Genomic DNA, 20,022 nt, shown 5'->3' with positions numbered 1-20,022 from the left:
AGCGCTTCACAACCTCATTTGCCAAGTTAGGTGAGTCCTTACCTGATGGCAGTGTTTCTTGGTGAACTATGAATTGTAAGACAAAGAATCTCTCTCTCTCTCTCTTTCTCTCTCTTCCTCTCTCTCTCTCACACACACACAATGCCTATTCGTGTACATGCACAAGCAAAAATCTAGAGAAATTTCCAGTTTAGGCAATCAGGATCTGGGCAGCTTCTGCCATTGCCCAAGGATGTGAGCAGGGTCTCCAGTTCCCAGAAGTCTCATTCTGCCTCACCTGGCCCTTTATCTCCAAGGCTAATGTGACCATGTAGGAAAAACACACTGACAACCCATACACTTCTAAGAAAATGTTGGCAAATCGAGAACTCCCATTCCCTGACTGGAACAGCATCAGCAAGGCCACCTGCTGTGCCATCGGACAAAGAAGACCTGGAACATTCACCATCAAACCATCTCTACTGCCAGCCTTTGCCTTCCAGATAGTTCTTGCTTCGGTTGACTGACAGTAATACACAAAGAGGGCTGGGGATATAACTCAGTGGCACACGTGACTGCCTGGCAAGCACAAGGTCCTGAGTTTGATTCCCTGTACCAAAAAAAGAAAGAAAGAAAGAAAGAAAGAAAGAAAGAAAGAAAGAAAGAAAGAAAGAAAGAAAGAAAGAAAGAAAGAAAGAAGCAAAGGCAGTAATACACAAGGAGTGATCAAAATATACAGAGAATACTTAGATTTTTTTTAAATCTATTATAGTAAGAGACAAATTGCCCTTAACCACCTTTGAAATGCCCCTGTTGGTACTGACACACTTATTCCATCATTTTGACACTTTCTGAAGCAATTCTCAAGGTCCTCTTTGGTGTGCATTATGAGGTATGATTAAAAGTACAGTGAATGCTTCTGTTGTGTGCCATCCAATGGAAAGACAAGCTCATAAAAATATTACAGTGCATCCTCCTTCACCTTATTCACCAGATCTGGCACCATGCAACCTTCTGGCTCTACCCCAAAGCCAAAGCGACCATGGAAGATAAAAGTTTTGAATCCATTTATAGCATTAAGGCAGCTGCAATGAATGGCACAACTAAAGATACTCATGAAAGAGGACTGCCAGAACTGCTTCAGAAAATGGCAAGAAAGATGAGATAAGTGTGTCCAAAGTGAGAGTAGTATTTTGAGGGGGATTAATGGTATTTCTTTTACTGTAGCAAATTGTTTTTAAAAATTGAAATACAGTATTTTTTATTATCCCTTATATATGCAGGGCTTGCTAGGAGGAGGCAAAAAATAAATTATTAGCTGCTGTTATTATTATTATTATTATTATTATTGTTAAGAACTGTGGGGCTTCTCCTCTGTTCTGAAAAATAAATAATTATAGTATGTTCTCCTAACAAGTACTAACACCCCACACTACACAAAGGAGCAGTGATTCCTGGGTTCTTGTCTTTTCCAGGTGCATGACATGGGGAAGAAGTTGGACTTCCTGGTGGACATGCACATGCAGCATATGGAACGGCTGCAGGTCCAGGTCACTTGCTCGCCAGCTGCAGGGGAGAAGAAGGAGGACAGCAGGTATTCAGACTTGAAAACCATCATCTGCAACTATTCTGAGGCAGGACCGCCTGACCCTCCCTACAGCTTCCACGAGGTGCCCATCGACAAGGTTGGCCCCTATGGGTTCTTTGCACATGACCCCGTGAACTTACCCAGAGGAGGACCCAGTTCTGCCAAGGTCCAAGCCACTCTTCCTTCCTCCACAAGCTCATATGCAGAAAGACCCACCGTCCTGCCTATTTTGACTCTTCTGGACTCCCGGGTGAGCTTCCACTCCCAGGCTGAATCCCATGGCCAGTACTCGGACCACATCTCACCACGGCAAAGACGTAGCCTCACGCGGGACAGTGACACGCCTCTGTCCCTGATGTCTGTCAACCATGAGGAGCTGGAGAGGTCTCCGAGTGGCTTCAGCATCTCACAGGATAGAGATGATTATGCATTTGGCCCCAGTGGCGGATCCAGCTGGATGAGGGAGAAGCGATACCTTGCCGAGGGTGAGACAGATACAGACACAGACCCCTTCACGCCCAGTGGGTCCATGCCTCTGTCGTCCACAGGGGACGGGATTTCAGATTCCATATGGACCCCTTCCAACAAGCCCACTTAACAGGGGTCACTGGCTGACTCCTTGTAATGTACACAGACTTTGTATAGCTCCCTGACTCTCACACCCAACGCATACAGCGGGGACACCAGTAGCTGCACCGGATGCATGCGTGTGCACAGTAGCCCCAGCCAGCAGGGGTTCGCAGCCTTCTTCCTCCCCAAGTCATCACAGCGAAGCCGCTTCCTTTTCAGCATGGTTTGCATGACTTGACACTATATAAGTGGTACCACTAGTCTCTTCTAGGACACACATTAATCTACTGTTTTTACTTTCAATCATGATTGGACCAGTACAGGGAGAGATTATTGATGAGCCTTGCTACTTATTTCTTTGGTTGACTGGTTGGGGTTTTGGTTTGGTAAGCAGAGAATGTAGCTGAAGTTATTTCTAGGATCACTGCCCCTTTGTGTAAAATACTTTAGGAATTAACTATTTTCTAAAGCAAAGAAGTAATTTTCTCAACAAGAACACATTGCATACCAGTGAGGCTGCCTACCGAGCAAACATGAAGGAAGGAACAAGATAGGATTAGGACTCCAAAGTCAAGAATTCAAACATTAGTTTCTTAAGGAACAGCCAACAAAATCATTTAAAAATTCTCAAAGTGACTTCACGTGCTCTGCCACTGTCAGTATTGTGCCTCAGTTCCCCCACCTGTAAAATGTATTGATAATTCTTATGGTAGCATTTTACATGTGTTATGAATTGGTGGGGCTAAATCACACACGCACACACACACACACACACACACACACGCACATGCATTTGCATCCCACATACACAAACACAAAAATTAAAATAGTTACCGATTTATATAACTAAGGATAGTGAAATTTATTACAACTGGGGCGGTTCTCTGAGCAGGAGCCAAGTCCAATGTCTTCAAAATGAGGTTCCAATTCATGTTGCTCCCCATGTTATTAAAATGCAAAATATACACAAAAAGCAAAAATTACAATCAAGAGGGCATGCAGAAATTATCTTTTCCAAGTTCTTGTTCTTAAAAATGAGGCACCTTAGGCTCAGGTACAGTGACATGCCTAAGGATACTGCATGGTGCCATGGAGAGCCAGGACTCCAAGCTCCTGCCTGCTGACTTCCTCCCTGCCCTGGCCTCCTTTCACTACACCACTCTGGCATTTGCACACTGGGACCCAGAAATTAAGCCAAGATACTGGTATTCTGTGTTGTGTGGAAAGAAATCCCCATAGCTTATCCTGCAGGAGGAGAATGTCTTGCTAAAGACATTTGTCATTGCAAAACATGTGTCCTTGATGCCTTACATTTGGGATACAGGAAAATAATAATACAAGCAAGATATAGCTATGAATATGCAAACAGGTAAATTTCCAAAACCGTCTAATCTTACTCCACCAAATTTTGCCAATGGAAGCACTGACACTACATGTAATTGTAAGATTTTCTTAAGTGTAAGCAGACACATGGAGTGCACTGTCCTATAGAAGCATCAGTATTAAGCATAAGCCTCACTGTGGTCTCTTAGATGTTGCTACTCTCTGAAAACTGATGGGAAAGGCTTCTGGTGGGCTTGGGCTGCAGTTACTAAAGGACAACACCATACCATTATTCTTATACTCCTTCCGTGATTCTAAGCAGTGGTTACTAATAGTTGCCATGGTAACCATCAAGCTGATCAAAATGGTCTAATTAAATATCTACATACTACAGCAGTCAAAGTTCTCCCTCACAGTTTTGTCAAGAGCTTTAGTCACTATGGCAAACGGCCCATGGTTTCATCAATGTCCTGCCCTGTGTTAGAGAGAGATTGCTCACAGATTGATTCTTTTGAATTCACACACCAGTAGGCCTTGTGCAAAAAGCTAAGAATACAGTACTTGTGAAGGCTTGGGCCCTGACTTTGGAAACTATACCAAACCCTGAAGTCTCTGAACCAGGACTGGCATTGTAATTGATAGGAGTGTTACATGAATGGTCCCATGAATGGATGGGTATTGACCCTGAACTCCAAGGCCGGAAGTATGCAAGAGTCATTACACACATTGGACAAGAAGCCCCACCCTTATGGTTTTCCACATATCCTTTCAGCAATTGGAAAGGCAAAGGGCATGGACCATTTGGTCTTCATCCACCACTACCCTTAATATGGCTTCACTACTGCCACTGGGGCTAGATCCTAAGAAAACGTAGGATTTTTTCTTTGGGGCTTGAGTCTTGGCTCTGAGCTTCTTGGGCTCTTTAACCAGATATCACTGTGACATCTATCTTATATGTCCCCATGTTGCTCTTTATGTATTCAAATTATTGGAAACAAAAACAAAAAAGGGAAAACAAATCCAAATCCGTACGTATATACCAATTATTCTTTCTAACATATGAATATTCTTGTGGAAGCCAGTATCATCTGTGTTTTACAGATAGATCCATATTTCTGGACTTCAGTGAAATTCTTGCTCAAGAGTGAGATCGTCTTATTCCCCTGCTGAAATGTTTACTGTGGACCCAAAATTAGACAAACTACCTTAGGTTCTATCAATTACCTGTCAATAATGGGAACTTGTAATATTTCTCAAACTATAGGTGGGAAATCAAGCTTCCCTGCTGATCACAAAGTTAGGACAGCAGGAATTGGATTTGTGTTGATTTGCATTTTCTAATAAGTTCCCTTCATCAGTGTGGACACAGGAAAATAATGCTTAGTTCATAAATGGATGATAAGAACCTTAGGAACTGTTTTTTTGTGTCTAAGAAAACAAAAAGAAAAACGTGATCTTTTGGAATAATTCCGCTTTCACATTTATTTTTTTCACTCAAAAACTGCATTCTAGGAAAACAAACCAAATGTACTCAAGTTGCCTGCTTACCAACATGACTGGCTCCAGAGAAGCACAAGTTCAGGTTCTGAGATTCAACACTGGCAGTGGGGATAAATAGTATATGCTTCTACAAATTTTCTCCTTTTCAGACAAAGAAGCCACAGGATGGATGAATCCAACAGAACAGAATCCAACAACATACCCCAGACTTCTGGTATATACTGGTGGTTCCACAGCTTGCCCAAGATATCATTGCAGTTTGGGCCAAAACCCACTGAAATACTGACAATTTAATTCTATCCTAAAAAAAGAATGATTTTTTTCTAGTAAAACTGTGATCCCCTTATACTGGTATATATCTGGTTTTTACATGTTATATGACATAAAAAATTTAAGAGGTGGGGTGGGGATGTAGCTCAGTGTAGAGCAATTTCTTGGGTTCTATCCTCAGTACCACAAAAATTAATAAATCAAGTTAGTTTGGGCCTCAGGATATAGCTCAGTGGAAGAGTACTTGCAAGGTACTGGGTTTTAATCCCTTGGTCAACCCTCAAATTAAAAAGTCATATTTTAACAAGATTAAAAGGAATGAGATAAATCAACACTTATTAATATTAGGCCAATGGTGATCTTGTGGACTGAGAGGGAACTATCTGAGATCAAGTCTGAGTTTTAACTATCAAATACCAGTTCAAAAGCAAATGCCAAAACTTTAAGAAAGAAATGGAGGGCTGGCTGTGGTGGTGCACACCTATAATCCCAGCACTCAGGGGGCTGAGGCAAGAAGGTCACCACCAGTTTAGGGCCAGCCTGGGTTACATAGCAAAACCCTGTCTCAAAAACACACAAAAAAATTAAAAATAAAAAAATACAGGAATACTAGAGGAAAAGAAAAACAATATATTCCAAATGAAGAAAGTTCTATATTGGTTCTTAGAACTAAGAATTCAGATTTATTAGACATGACCCTGGTATTATGAAGTCCTAGTTTTCATGAAAACATAATTGGAAAACTTCAAAGTATATAGGGCAAAACAAACTAACTGATCAACAATCATGCCTCCTCTGCCTAACATGGGCAAGGTAGTTCCAGACACTGTAAAACAGTAATGACTTGTAGACAAAAGTTGATATAACAAGATTTACTCAAAATTTGCAAAAACCATTTTCATAGTTCTATGGTACTCTAATGAGATTGTAATAAAGAAAAATTCATTTGTTGATTCATTTGACAAGATTTATTCAGCTCCATCATCTACCAGGCACTATGCAGCAGAAATTCAGTGATCAGAAAGGCACAGATTCTGCCACAAGCAAGCTAGACATCTGGTGTTAGAGGTCCCACAAATATCTAAGGTCCCTTCAACCTATGTCAGTGAGGATGAGAAATATCTTCTTTCATGCTGTGGGCAGCTCTACCAACAGGACTGTTTCTCAACTTGGAAGCAGCTGAGGGATCAACATGAAGAAGTGAGAACAAAAAATACTGCAACAAAATGACAATGATCCCATCACACCAGGGAAGCTGAGTGGCTTGAATGAGAACTTTGAGTTTGGTTTTCATGTGTTAGACTTTCTAGTTCCTGTGCAAGAAAGTGGTATTTTTAAAAGGTCCTTAGGCAAATCAGCTTTCTCCTCTCTAAATTGCTGCCAGGATGGAGGCCAAAGAGAGTTCTGCTTCATCATGCTGACCAAGAGAAGCTGTGGTAAAGGTCATGTCACAACATCTGTTTGAAGAGAAAAAGGTCACTCTGCCTGTGAGAACCTAGATCAAATTCTTTACGGGCAAGAGAAGAAATTTGTTCAAGGTCTTAAAAGTCAACTGCCCTTCCAACAGTGCTGCCAAAAACACACCCTGGACCTCCCAAACCTTTGCCATCTGGAAAATGTCACAGAGCTGCTCTTCAGCTTTCATTAATGTCCAAGGCACCTATAACTATAAAGATTTTCATTTTCTGAGCCCTGGGACATCATTAGGAATTAGCTTTCACTTATCCTTGAAAGCTTGTTCATTTCAGGATGAACTTTTTAAACTACTAAATCTTAGCATCCAAGTCCACTCACTGTGCTTGGGTTACTGATATTATACCTTTAAATCTGAACTAATTGCCTCCACAAAGTAGCAGTTGGTACCTCACAGTTGCTCCAGATGAACACGTTAGGGCCCAGGTTATTTGCATATCTTTTTCTGGTTTTGGAACCCAGTATAGTAGTATCAAAGAGATAGGAAGGATATAGAGATGATCTAGACAAAAATTTGCATTTGGGGACATTTAAAAGCATTTGACTCTTCTGGCCTGATTTGAATTTCAAATGAGACAATCTATATATAAAGCCCCTAGTATAGCCGCTACACCATACTCAGGACTGTTTCTCATGTTCCTGTTTTATATACAGTGTGTGTCATTCCACTTCCAGTTCCTGATATTACTCACTAACTCTAGACTTGCATCCAAAAATATTTTTCAGAAAAAAAGGATAATTGAAATATGATCCCATTTATTATATGACAAAATAAGCACCTCCACATCTAAAAAATGATTTTTCTCCATCAAAATACAGAAGGGATGAATAACACAGTGAAGAAGGCAGGAAGGTTGGGTCCCAACGGGGGAGCTGTGGAAGCTCCATGGGACATAGAGAGCTGCCTGTTGCACTTTGTCCTCAAAGGAGGATTCATAGGCTGCCAAGCCAAAAAGAAGTGATGAAGCTGACAGGACTTGTGATTCCACAAAGGAAGTCAGATCTTCCTCACATTCTCTCTAGGGTAATATGCTTCTGCCCAGTAAGCCTCGAACATCCCTGTAGAAAACTCTAGACTCCTATTCTGAGTTATTGTTATATGGATGGAGACACAATTTCTTAAGTTCTGAGGAGCACAAGGACACCTTGGTTGTCCTGAAGAACCACCTCTCTTTCTAAATCAGGAAGCAGAGGCTCAGAGTGCAGGGAATCACACCTGCTTCTCAGTGATGAAATAAGCAGCAGAGTAAACCTAGAATCCACACTTCTTGGCCCAGATGTGCAACATAAATGTTACTGTTGAGCTCAGAAAATGAAAAACAATATTTCTCTGGGCCACTCAAGAAACTGCTAAACCAGACCTGTTTTGAAGTCTTCTCATCTCTAAGATTTGATTGATGCTGCCATGTCGTGGAACACGGTAATGTTCCTTCTCCCAAACTACTGCTGCTTTCAAAACCCCCTAACAAAACCTGCCGATGCTGGCTGCATTTGAGGAAAGAAATGAGAAGACATCTCTTGATCATGGACACTCTTACTCTCCACTCTTTTGGCCACTCCTACTTTGTCCCTTCCTTGTCCTGCCATGCTTGGACTGGTTTACTTCTTGGCTCATCACACAGAGCCATTCAGCTCCAGAGTCATCCCTCAGGTTGTATTCTCATCTCTACACCAGTTAAGCAGGGTTTCTCTCTAGGTTTTATTTAAGAAAATGGGATATTACTTTGGGGCAATCCATACTACCCCAACTTGCAAGTCTTACCAAAAAATGTAGCCTGGTCCTTCTCACTTTGTTCCAGAGAATCCCCAAGTTATTCAAGTAGATAACTCTAGAGCCTTCTCCAAAAGCTACAAAGAGGGAAGCAAGACTCAACCTCAGACATCTCATGCTTTTGTAACTAGGGTATTAGTTTGGGAAGCAGAAGGCTTCCTTGACTCAGATGAGGCTCTCCATAGTGATTTCCACTTGTGTTTGATGGGCATAAATTTTCCAGAATTTGGTAGGATTCCCTCATGGCCCTTGTTAAACTAGTGATAGGACATTTAGTTCTCCTGGATCAGTCTCAACCAAAAGCCCCTAAAGAGAGTCAAAAGGAAAGGGAGTCAAGTTCTTCGATGGCAGTAGTTGACTCAGTAATCTCAGAAACATTCTGCGTATGCCTTTGTTCTTCAAATAGCACTGTTCTGGGACTGAAATAAATTTCAAGGGGAAATAATGGGGGTCTATATAATAGTAACCTGAAAATGGTTTATAATTGATCAGTCAAGAGCCTGACTAGTGTTTAGTAATATATTTATAATTCCTCTTACATTGGTTAAATGGACTGGAATTTGAAACCTGAGAGTAATGAAAACTGGCAGCATGTTTCATTTCAATGTTCCATTCTCTTCCTCTGCCTACAAGATGGGTACCAGGGAAGGGGATAGATACTTACCTTAAGCTCTTTTTATGAGTGGTGGATGACATTACATTGTTCTCTCTTGAATGTTCCATCCTCTCTGCAAACCCATGGAGGAGATGTTATTGTCTGCATCTCAGAACTGAAAGGGAAAAGGTCACATATTACAAGAGGAAGAGCTAGGTTTTTAACCAAAGTCTATGTACCCCAAAACTTATTGTGAACCCCAGGCCTCCCAGGTCCATAGACATATTCCAAAATCATGCCCTGTGTTTTCCCACAATGCATGGCCTTCCTCTGTCCAGTTACCTTTGAAGTAAAATGATCATAGACCTCTGAATTTCTGGGGAGAAGAAGGATGCTGGGGTCTGCTGGCTATTGCACTGGGCTATTGAGCGAGTATCTTCACAATCTAGCTGTCAATGACAGAAAACGATGCTACATAAATTATTCACTTGGTTCATGTTGGAATCCATTAGCTCTTGGAGTTTCGTGGTTGCAGATAATCCCACAAATGCCCTTTTTTCTCTGTCCCCAAGGATCTTCTGTCATTGTTTTTAACCAAACTGGTTCAAATGTCTCCAAGTCTCTGTTGACTATATGGTCTTTTGTCTCTACTCTGAGTATTCATTTCAGGGCTTTGAAATCCCACAGAAGCAGTTTAGTCTTTGTAAGTGTTCTCTGGGAGGCCAAAGGCTCAGAATAATTGTGTCTCTCTTTCTCAATATTAAAAGATCAGTGGAAGCCAACCAGATCTGGTAATAGAGTGCTTCCTTACTTTTCTGAGTACATTCCCAAGGGACAGAAATGAGCTTTGCTCTCACATGTCCCTCTGATGGTTGAGTCCAAATGGTGGGCAAGTCCAAGATGTGGAGCCACCCTTCTGTCCCACAGCAGACATTCTGCTGATGGAGAGGTAGAGGAGGCCTGGCCACATCCTGGAAAATCACCTTAGAAAGACAGATGACATTCATCCATTTGTCAATCCTTCCCTGTTTTAAAGAGAAAAATGATCTCCATCTTGCTTCAGATGGGATAGAACTCTTTTCCCCTTTTCTAATGTAGCAATGATGGAAAATGCAAATCACTGAAGAACAAATTGAGGTTTTCAGTGATGTGAGGTTGTCGCATCTGATTTTGGGTTGTATTTTCTTTACCCCTTTTTACGGCATAGAATTATGGTGCCTTGCTCCCTGGATTTGTCTCCATGCTAAGAGTAGGCTTTCTTCACATTCTGGCTTACACAGGAACACAACTATTCCACAAGTGGCCTTTAGTGCTCTTTATAATATGATTTCCTGTAATTTTTAAACTGTATGTGTAATTTATATTCTGGCTCTGTCCAATATTTGAACAACTTTAATAGGTTGATTTCCATATATATTATGCAAACAATTCTTACCTGATTTTTTATGTTCTATCTTAAAATAAATAAAATACTGCACCACTTATTAATAAATAGATGTTTCAATGATTATATGGAGGAATTTTTTGTTTGCTTCAAAGCTGTTTTATGAAACTAAGTTCTTTAGGATAAATGATACTGTCTACTGCAATAGAAAAACTTACAAATATCAGTGATCTAGCACAACAAAATATATTTCTTGCTCAAACTATAGTACAGTGCAGGTTAACTAAGTGCCAAAGAGTGATGTTTGGATTTGAACTATTTCTTTTGGGGGTGCTACTTCTGTGATAGGCTGTGGCACGCTGGGGTCCTCCACTGGTAGCCACAGAGCCAGACCAGACAGGGGAATACAGAAAAGCCATACCATTTTAACATCACTGGATTCAAAGTGACTGATTATTTCTATTCATATTCTCATTGGCCCAACTCAGTCACATGGTACTAAAAACTGGCAAGGGATGCTGGGAAGTGTCATCTTTATGAGTGTTTTAGATGTATTGAACATACACGAATTTTCTCAACACGGAGATATTATGATTGATCCTGCTGATTTCTTATTAACATAGAATGGTGACAAGATCTAATAAAGTGTAGTTGCCCAGGAAATAAAATCAGTGAAACCATAAATTTCTCCTTTAAGACACTGGAGTTACAAGTATACATGTGGCATCAATTAAATTGCAGAGTGTTGGCTGGAGCTATCTCTGTATTAGTAGTACACACTTCAAGTGCATCATCCAAGAACATAACCTGAGTATTTCATTATTATGAGTTAGACTACTGGTAAACCAGTTTGAGCTCCTCATCATTTGGATGTTTGTTGTAATCTTTGCTTGTCCCCCTCCACCTCTTCCAAAACTCAATTCAGTTCAGCTAAAAAAATGTTTATTTATTTATAAAATATTAATTAGATGCCTCCCATGTGTCGAGCATCATAGGTACAGTGTATCACAATTTAATGGTGAAAATATATTGACCTTCAGTTCATTTCAATTCTGCAAAACGTGTGCTGATGGATATAATCAGGAGTAGCCATGCAAATACAGAGAGTGGCACTGAGTCATATTAGAGGTATCAAAGGAGGCCTCTTACAGAAAGTGAGGAATGAACTGAGTATTTAGGGATACAAAGAAGAGAGTCATGGGGAGAGGCCAACCAGACACTACGACAAAGAAGTGAAAATTTCCAGAGGCATGAGACAAGGATGGTTTTCTTTAAAGGAAAATTGCTCAAGGAGTCTGATTCCAGAGCCTTGATTCTTAACTACTAGTTCATTAAGACCTCTGATTTTGAGAAAGGGTGCCTGTTAGCTAGGAAAGGATCCAGACATGTCTACAGTCAATTAAGTGTAAGTCTACTCACTCAGTTTCTTCCACGTGTGTTTTCCAGCAGCTATACAGTGGGTGACTAAAATAAGTCATACTCACACTGGAGACATTGAGATGTCCATAAACAAACAGATTTCTTACAAAGGATTGGTTCAGGTTTAAGTGAATCAACTTGAGAGGATAAAAAAGGAGGTAGGGTGTGGCAAAGCTGGCTGAGAAAGAAAACAGGACCTGTTAATTACCAGGTCCCAGGACAGCACCAAATAACTCCCAGGACATCATATATAAAACCTTTCATGGGTTCCCATGAGCCAGTTTCTCCCTTATCTCTTCACTTGTCATTCTTTTCTGTTCTTTTCTTTCCTTTTATTTTCCTTTATTTTTTAAAGACAGGTCTTGCTATGTAGTTCAGGCTGTCTTGAATTCATTGTGTAGCTCAGGCTAAACTCAAACTCACAGCAATCCTCCTGCCTAAGCCTTCTGGGAGCTGGGATAATAAGCATGTGCCTCCACCAAATAAACTTTTCGCATTGTTTTTGGCTTGTCTCATGTAATTCTTTATTAGAGACAAGAAGGACCTAATATAAGTTAACTAGTGACCCACTTCTAAAGGAACTACTTAATAACAAGGATATATTTAACCAGAGCTAGTAATAACACGTAGCATTTAGCACACCCAGCCTTGAAAGCCAGAATTCAATGAGTGAATCCTTATGAGCAACTGGGTTCAATTCTACTGAGATCCTTCTGAGAATATGTGCAAAATGCACCAAAGAATCACCCCAACTGGAAAAAGGAACCTAGGGCATTTGTCCACTGACTTCTGTTCTCTATCAGTGGCCTATGGGGTCTTTAATCCTCTACATTGCCAAGTATCCTTATGCGACAGCTGAGCAAGCTCTAAGAGTAAAAAGCCCTGAGATTGAGAAGCAGGGAGACATGGGCAGCAGAGGTGGGGAGCTGTCCACATTCTGAGAACTATCCACTGAAACGGTTGTAGCTCAAAGATGGACAGAAGATCTGGAGTAGAGATGATGAGCATCTGGCAACATAAGCCCCCTTTACAATCCTACATGTTCAGAGGTAAACAAAAACCCAACCAGGTTGTCCTGCCTCACTGTGAATCAGAGGACAAAATTGGCCAACACTGGGCAAGCCAGTGATGTTGCCCAAGGGGGCATGACACATTGTGAGACAGTGCCTGTAGCCTTTTGGAACTAGGGCAGAAGACCACTGCTCTTTTACTAGAAGGCAATCATCCAACTGCAAGTTCTACTACTAACACTGCAGGGAGCTACAGCTGACTTTGCAGTTAAAGAAACACCACCCAGTTTACAGACATATAGCCCACCAACAAAACTTGGACACCCCAAGTCCCAGGTACCTGCATGGCACACAGAGACAGAGCCAAAAATGATATCCCTGAGAAAATCCATTTCCATCTGCACAAATGAAGCAAAAGCGCATTCATAACCTCATATCCCAGATACTCCTGGGAATCAATTATTGTTCCTAACAGTGTTGTCTCCCAACAATAGGTGTGGGCATCAGGTTGACCAGGAACCCAGTAGCTTCCTTACACTGAGGAGGTGTAAAGTGTCTCCCCTGAAAAAAGTCCAATTATCCTGGGTCCTATCCCCACAGCAGATGTGAAAACATTCCCAATAGTCTCTCTTCTGATCCTGGGCAGGTCAGCCTCAAGCCAGGGCAGGGTAAGGACAGTTAGCAGGGCAAAGAGGTGTAAAGTAGAAATTAGAGAACTAATAAGGGTCACATTTAAAGGGCCTCATAGGCCATGGGAAAAATATTTTGTTTTATTATGTCAGAAATGAAGTCATTGCAGGGCTTTGAGTAGCGGGGTGACAAGATCTTATTTATGTAAAAAAATTTTTTTCTCTAGATACTGTATTAGGAATGCACTCAATAAGGTATGGATAAAAGCAGGGACATTACTCAGGAGTAGTATCATATTGGGGATGACCCAAGTGAGAACCAAGAGTGGCTTGGGCCAGAGCAGTAGATATGGAGGTGGTGGAGTTTGCAATCTGGACACATTAAAGAACAGAAAGGACAGTTTTCTGATGGAGAAGATGAGATGTGTAAGAGAAGAAGAAGAGGGGCTGGGGATTTAGCTCAGCGGCAAAAGCGCCTGCCTGGCAAGCGCAAGGTCGTGAGTTCGGTTCTCGGTACTGGAGAAAAACCAAAAAAAAAAAAAAAAAAAAAAAAGAGAAGAAGAAGAATCTAGGCCAACAGCAAAACTTTTTATTTGAATAAGTGAAGCTATTGATAGATTAAGGAAGGGCAGGTTTGGCCAGAAGCATGTGAGCTTCATTTTGTTCTGTGAAACGTGAATGTATGTAAGATATTTGGTGGAAATGTCCAGTAGGTAGTTGTGTGTGGGGTTCAGGAGACTGTTCAGGATGAAGACACATTTCCACTTGTATTTGTAGCATTTATAGCATCTACAGCTGTATCGGTATCTACCAAAGCAAGTTCTTATAAATAAGACTTAAAACCATGAGATAGGCTGAGATCACCTACTCAACAAGCAAGGAGAGAGACGAGAGCTGCCCAAGGACTGGGCCTTACAACATCAAGAGGACAGAGAAGGGAGAAGGAGCGAGCATAGGAGGCTGGATGGGAGCAGCTGATAAAACAAGAGGAAAGTAAAGGGAGTGTGGCACTGGGGGTGCCAGTTTCACAAAGCATCCGGAGAGTGGCAAGTTAATGGCACCAAGTGCTGCTGAGAGGTCACACGAGAGGAGGAGTCTGCCACATGGAAGTGCTGGTGAGAGCAGCCAAAGCAGTGTTCACGGAGTACTAATGTCACCTATGGCGCAAGTGGCTTGAGAGGGAGGAAAGGAGAGAAGCTGTGGGCACTGAGTTCAAAAATCTCCTCTAGGAACTTCCACCAAAAAGGAAAAGAAAGAAATGGAGAAGGAATATAAGAGATGGAAGGACAAATGGAGTTTAGCCTTTGTTTCAATGGGGAAATAATAGCCTGCTGGTGCGCTCCTGAGAATGAGCTTGCGGTGAAGGGGAAATTGTTGCAGCAAGAAATGGGAGGTGTTCACAAGGATCCCAGTTGGGTCATATTTAGAAAAAGGAAAGAAGGCAGCATAAAGGGTCCCATCTGCAGCAGGGAGGGTGTGCATGGCTTGAGGCATGGGAAACCCTCTTGATTGTATTTTCTCAGACCAGGTCATTAGTGGGGAGGAAGTTTGTTAGAGGAAATTCTGGAGGTAGGACAGTGGCTAAGTTCTTTAAGGGCTTCAGGATTTGGTTTCATAGGTTAGGTAAGATCTGCAGGCCTGCAAAGAACTGTTATGAGGAAGAATCCTACTCGCAGCTCTTTAGGAAGGGAGAGGCAGGACAGGCAGGAGGCCACTCAGTAGAGTACTGGGGTCATTTAGGAGCCAGGACAGCAGACAGTGGTCAAGAGACACTAAGGTTTTCTCAAGATAGAGCAGCAAGACATGGTAAGCAGGCCTAGACTTTCAGGGGGTTCAAGAATACAGGACTTGGGGCTGGGGATTTAGCTCAGCGGCAAAAGCGCCTGCCTGGCAAGTGCAAGGTCGTGAGTTCGGTTCCTAGTACCAGAGAAAAACCAAAAAAAAAAAAAAAAAAAAAAGCAAAAAAAACAAGAATACAGGACTTGTCCCTGGTTGCCTGGTGCCCAACCCAGGGATAGTTAAGGAAGGTTAGTGGTGGCTCTGAGTATCAGAGGCCGTGAGTGATAGATAAGGTGGTGGGAGATGGGCTGCAGATTCTTTGGTTTGCATATGAAAGTTTGCTCCCAGACAAATTTTAGGAATAGTCTTGGGACTGAGAAGGGCAGTCTGCTAGAGTCAGTAAGGCCTCAAGATATTAAGGCATCAAATGTAGAAAACAGAATGGCAGGATCTGTGCAAGGGCCCCTGCGTGTCAGGCTTGGGGTTTTCAGGAGAGCTCAGACCACACAGTTAAAGGCATCCCTTCAGCCAAGATGCCAGAAACATCAGGCAGAGAGGTGAAGCTGGACAGAGGGGGGCTTTACCTGCAAAGGCAGGGCCATAAAACCCCTTCTGAAACCCCTGACCCAGTGAGATGTCTGAATGCATTATTCTTCAGATTTCTAAAAGGTGTTGTGGTACATATCTACCATACCTACATGATGGACAAATTAGGCTCCTTATGGTCAAAATGTAACATTTCTGCGACAAAACCTAGGAACAGTCCCACTAAAAAGGATAAATAGAAAATAAATAGCCAAATGCCCATCGTAGTTGGTGAATTCAGGTCAGATAAATTGTGCCAGCTACCAATGAAAAAAGCATTAGATTGCATCTTTTTTATTTCGGAATTGCAAATGACAAAATGTAAACCTGTATGAGGAATTAGGAAAGAGATCAGAGCGGAGGATGTAGGGGTCCAATCTTCCTAGAGACCTTGGAATATGGGTCCAGAGAAAGGACCATAGAGAGTGGTCGATCTAGGAATATGGACTGGAGTCTCAGTGGGATTAATAGACTCTCTCAGAATGCTAAAAGTCAATATCACGATAACGCTTTACATTTCTAAGTGATTTACAAGTTGAAAGTTAATGCTATTACTTTGAGGAATCATTACTATATTTTCAAGTATGAAGAAAAGGAAGATCAGTGAGATTAAGCAGAATACCCAAATACACACAGCTAGGGAGCCACAGAAACTACAACCAAAAGTTCAGAAGTGCAGACTAATGCAGATAATTAGGAACATCTGTCAGTGTGTGCCATGAATCATACTTTGTTATGACCATTAAATCCTCACAGAAATTTTATATGATGTCCGCTGTCATGATACCTATCTTACAGATGATAAAACTGACTTAGAGGTAACTAATAATCTCCCCATACTGAAATGCACATGTCTGGAGGGAAGTGACACGAGCCTGAATGTCTAGTCAGTTTTGTAGCCTAGGAAAATCCCTCTGATGTTATATAGTGATTTCATTCAGTACAGCAGCTATCAGCATGGTGTGGTTATGGAAGTGACTAGACCTAACTGAGATGTGTCGTAAGTGTAAGCTACACTCCAGCTTTGGAAGTCTTGGTACAAAAAAGGGAGAAAACCCTCAATAATTTGTCATATTAATTATACACTGAAATGATGATATTTGGATATATGATGTTCAATAAAATATATTTTTAAGATTAATTCCACCTGATTCTCTTTTTTTTCCTTTTTAAATATGGTTACCAGAAGATATTAATTGTACCTAGGGCTTACATTTCTTTCCAATGGCACTGGTACAGAGAATATAAAACAAAAGAGTTAGGAGGTTTTATCAAAAGCACAGCTGAGTAATCATTCACTCATTTATTCCTTCAACAAAACGTCAAGCATTGCACTAGGTCTTGGGAATGATGGTAAATGGATACAGTGATTTCACGTTTCTGATGTTTTTGGCAGAAAAACAGATCATAGTGAAACAACTCAATTAATAAATATAATAATTAGAGTTTATGATCATGCACAGAGTAAATACAACAGCATTCTCTGGTGAGGTGCTCCACTGCAGGCAACATTTTCACTGATAGCTGAGGGATAGGAAGGAGTCAGTCATTTGAGATGGCTTAGGAAGAGCATTCCAATCACTAAGAACAGTCACCACCAAGGTCCTGGGGCTGTCACTAGAAGGCTGTATTCATGACAAAGTGTGGTGAAGGCTTAGGAATATAGCAGCTATGTGAGTACTGTGAGCCATCCTGGGGTTTTAGCCTAGGTCCTGAGGAAAACTATGGACGGATTTTAAGGAAAGTCACTGCATGATCTGATTCAAGATTTAAGAAGAGGTATTTGGCCACATACTGTATGATTCCATTTATATGAACTATGTAGCAAAGGCAGATCTACAAAGTCAGAAGTAGATGAGTGGTTTCTGAGGCTGGTGGGTGCAGTTAGGTGCGTATTAGCCGTGAATGTGCAACAAGAATCCTACTAAGTGACAGAAATATTCTAAAACCAGAATGCGGTGATCATTGTGCAACTTGGGTCATTTGTTAAAAACCACTGAAACACTTAAAACAAGTAAGTTTAATAATATGCCAATCATACCTCACTCAAGTGGTTTACAAATAGACCAGGAAGCAAGGGCACCATCAAACACACTCATAGCCTGGGCAGCACGGTCAGACTTAAATTCGGGCCATGGATGTAGAAGGAATCTGATTGTGTGGCCTCCTCTCAGCAAGCGCTTGGCAAACTTTTTCTGTAAATGGCCAGCTAGGAAATCTTCCAGGCTTTGGGGACCACACAGTCTGTTGCAACTACCGAGCTTTACAGTTGTGTCACCAAGTATAGGTGCAAACAACACATCAGAGGATGCCCATGACCGGGTTTCAAGGAATCTTTATTGGTGGATACAGAAGTTTCTTCTTATAATTTTTACATGTGAATCAAACACTCTTCTTTCATCTTTTACAACCATTCAAAACTACAAAAGCCTCCCAAGCTGGCAGGCCGCATACACACAGGCAGAGAACTGGCCTGAGCTTCCTGTTCCAGGAAGTTAGTTGCCAACACTGACCCCACCCCCAGTCTCTTAGAAGAATTCTGCTGGCCCCACTCCAGGTGATGCTAGGCCCGCAGGACTGTAGGACAGGAAGGAATAGTCATCACCTGCTAACGCCTGTGCTGCTCCTTCAGTACAGTAATTACTGTTGGGAAAGCTTTCCCAACCCTTGCTGAATTGCAGCATTATCATTCTGCTCACAAATTTCATTCAGTTTATCACACAGGCATTTTTCACTGATAGAGCTGATCCTCTTTCACTGCCCAGAGTTTTTGGTAGGATTATTATCCCATTTTTCCCCCAAGAGGATTTAAAGCAAAGTTATCAAGGCTTCCCCCCAACACCCAGGCCTGTATCTTTCACTAAGAACTCATATAAACCCTGTGGCTCTGACCTAGCTGCTAATCTTTTGGGCTCTTTAAGTTCTTTGAAGTCATTCATCCCGCTCAGGAGACAGGTAAGTCACATACTGTAGATATTTTCAAACTCCCTGGGTTTCCTGTCCTTCCTGACAGCTGAGGGTTACATCTGCTGTAACTTCCAAGCTCTCAGCTCTGGGGTGCTGAGGGATATGAGTGCAGTTTCTATCACCCTGTATCTATACCGGGTTGAGTGAAGACTCTGTCTTTGATCACAGTCTATTGCTTTCCATTTTCCCCTTATGCTATTGATTAAGGTCTTAATGCAGTCATCAGCTGAAAAGATGGCTTGTCCTCACATCTGCGATAAAGAAAACAATCTTTAATCCGATCAACTGGAATGAGAATAAAGGACTGTTCCAAAAATGGCTGGTAGGGAGGCAAGCACTAAAAAGCTCCACTCCTTTAATGCTTCACCCAAAGACTACCACAGTCTTTGGTTGCAAACAGGTAAGCTGCTGGCTGCATACTCTGTGGCCATCTGGTCCTCTGAGCCATAGTTTCCTAATGAGCAAGTCACTTTGAGAACTCATGGGTTACCATATATACTACTTGAGGCATATCATGTAGTCAATTAGTAATAGATCTTCTCTTTTGCTTCGCTGGGTTTTTTTTCTTTTCCTTTGCTTTGTTTTGCTTCCTTGCTTGCTTGCTTGCTTTCTTTTTGCACCAGGAATCAAACTCAGGACCTTATGTTTTCCAGGCAAGCACTTGTGCAGCTGAGCTATGTCCCCAGCCCCTTGCTGGGTATTTATAAAAAGCGCAGACCCTCACTTTTCAGTGTTCATTAAGATTTTGGAGCTGCCTGCCTTGGTTTAAAATCCAGGGCTTCCGCACTAGCCAGGAACTACCTAGGTTCCCCAGGCTTCTGGCTCCTTCTCAGGATGCTAACCTGAAAGGTTGCGGAGTGAACGGAGCAGGGTAAGCTGTGGAGAAAATCCAGCACTCACCAGGGCTGCGGGAACCAGGTGTGAGTTTGTCCTCCCCACTGCATATTCTGCATCTGATGGGCGTCTGTCGGCTGCAAAGTGCAGTGTGAAAGCCAGGTTTACTTCTCAGGTTAAACTGTCAGCTGATCTATGATCTTTGTTAATTGGAATTAACACAAAGTTTAATCAAGACTCCACAGGTTTAGTCCCAACTGTTCTTGTTCCCAGTTCCAAAGCTGGTGCTGATAAAACACAACATGTTGTGAATTAGTATCACAAGGCTCCTGGGCAGACTCTTGTC

At 41.8% G+C, this 20,022-nt stretch overlaps 1 protein-coding gene across 1 annotated transcript in view; it reads left to right on the top strand.

Annotated features, from left to right (window-relative positions):
- The window catches only part of Kcnq3 (potassium channel, voltage gated KQT-like subfamily Q, member 3), a 325,983-nt gene extending 320,677 nt beyond the window's left edge, over positions 1-5,306 (top strand). The window contains exon 15 of the mRNA XM_005398013.2: positions 1,455-5,306. Within this exon, the coding sequence (XP_005398070.2) occupies positions 1,455-2,165 (711 nt within the window). The 3' untranslated portion in view covers positions 2,166-5,306. The remainder of the gene's footprint in view (positions 1-1,454) is intronic.
- The last annotated feature ends 14,716 nt before the right edge of the window (positions 5,307-20,022 follow it).

The sequence above is a fragment of the Chinchilla lanigera genome, unplaced genomic scaffold (assembly GCF_000276665.1).
Source record: "Chinchilla lanigera isolate Chin_1 unplaced genomic scaffold, ChiLan1.0 scaffold00060, whole genome shotgun sequence".
Lineage (NCBI taxonomy): Eukaryota > Metazoa > Chordata > Mammalia > Rodentia > Chinchillidae > Chinchilla > Chinchilla lanigera.
This window is presented reverse-complemented; position numbering and strand designations above follow the sequence as displayed.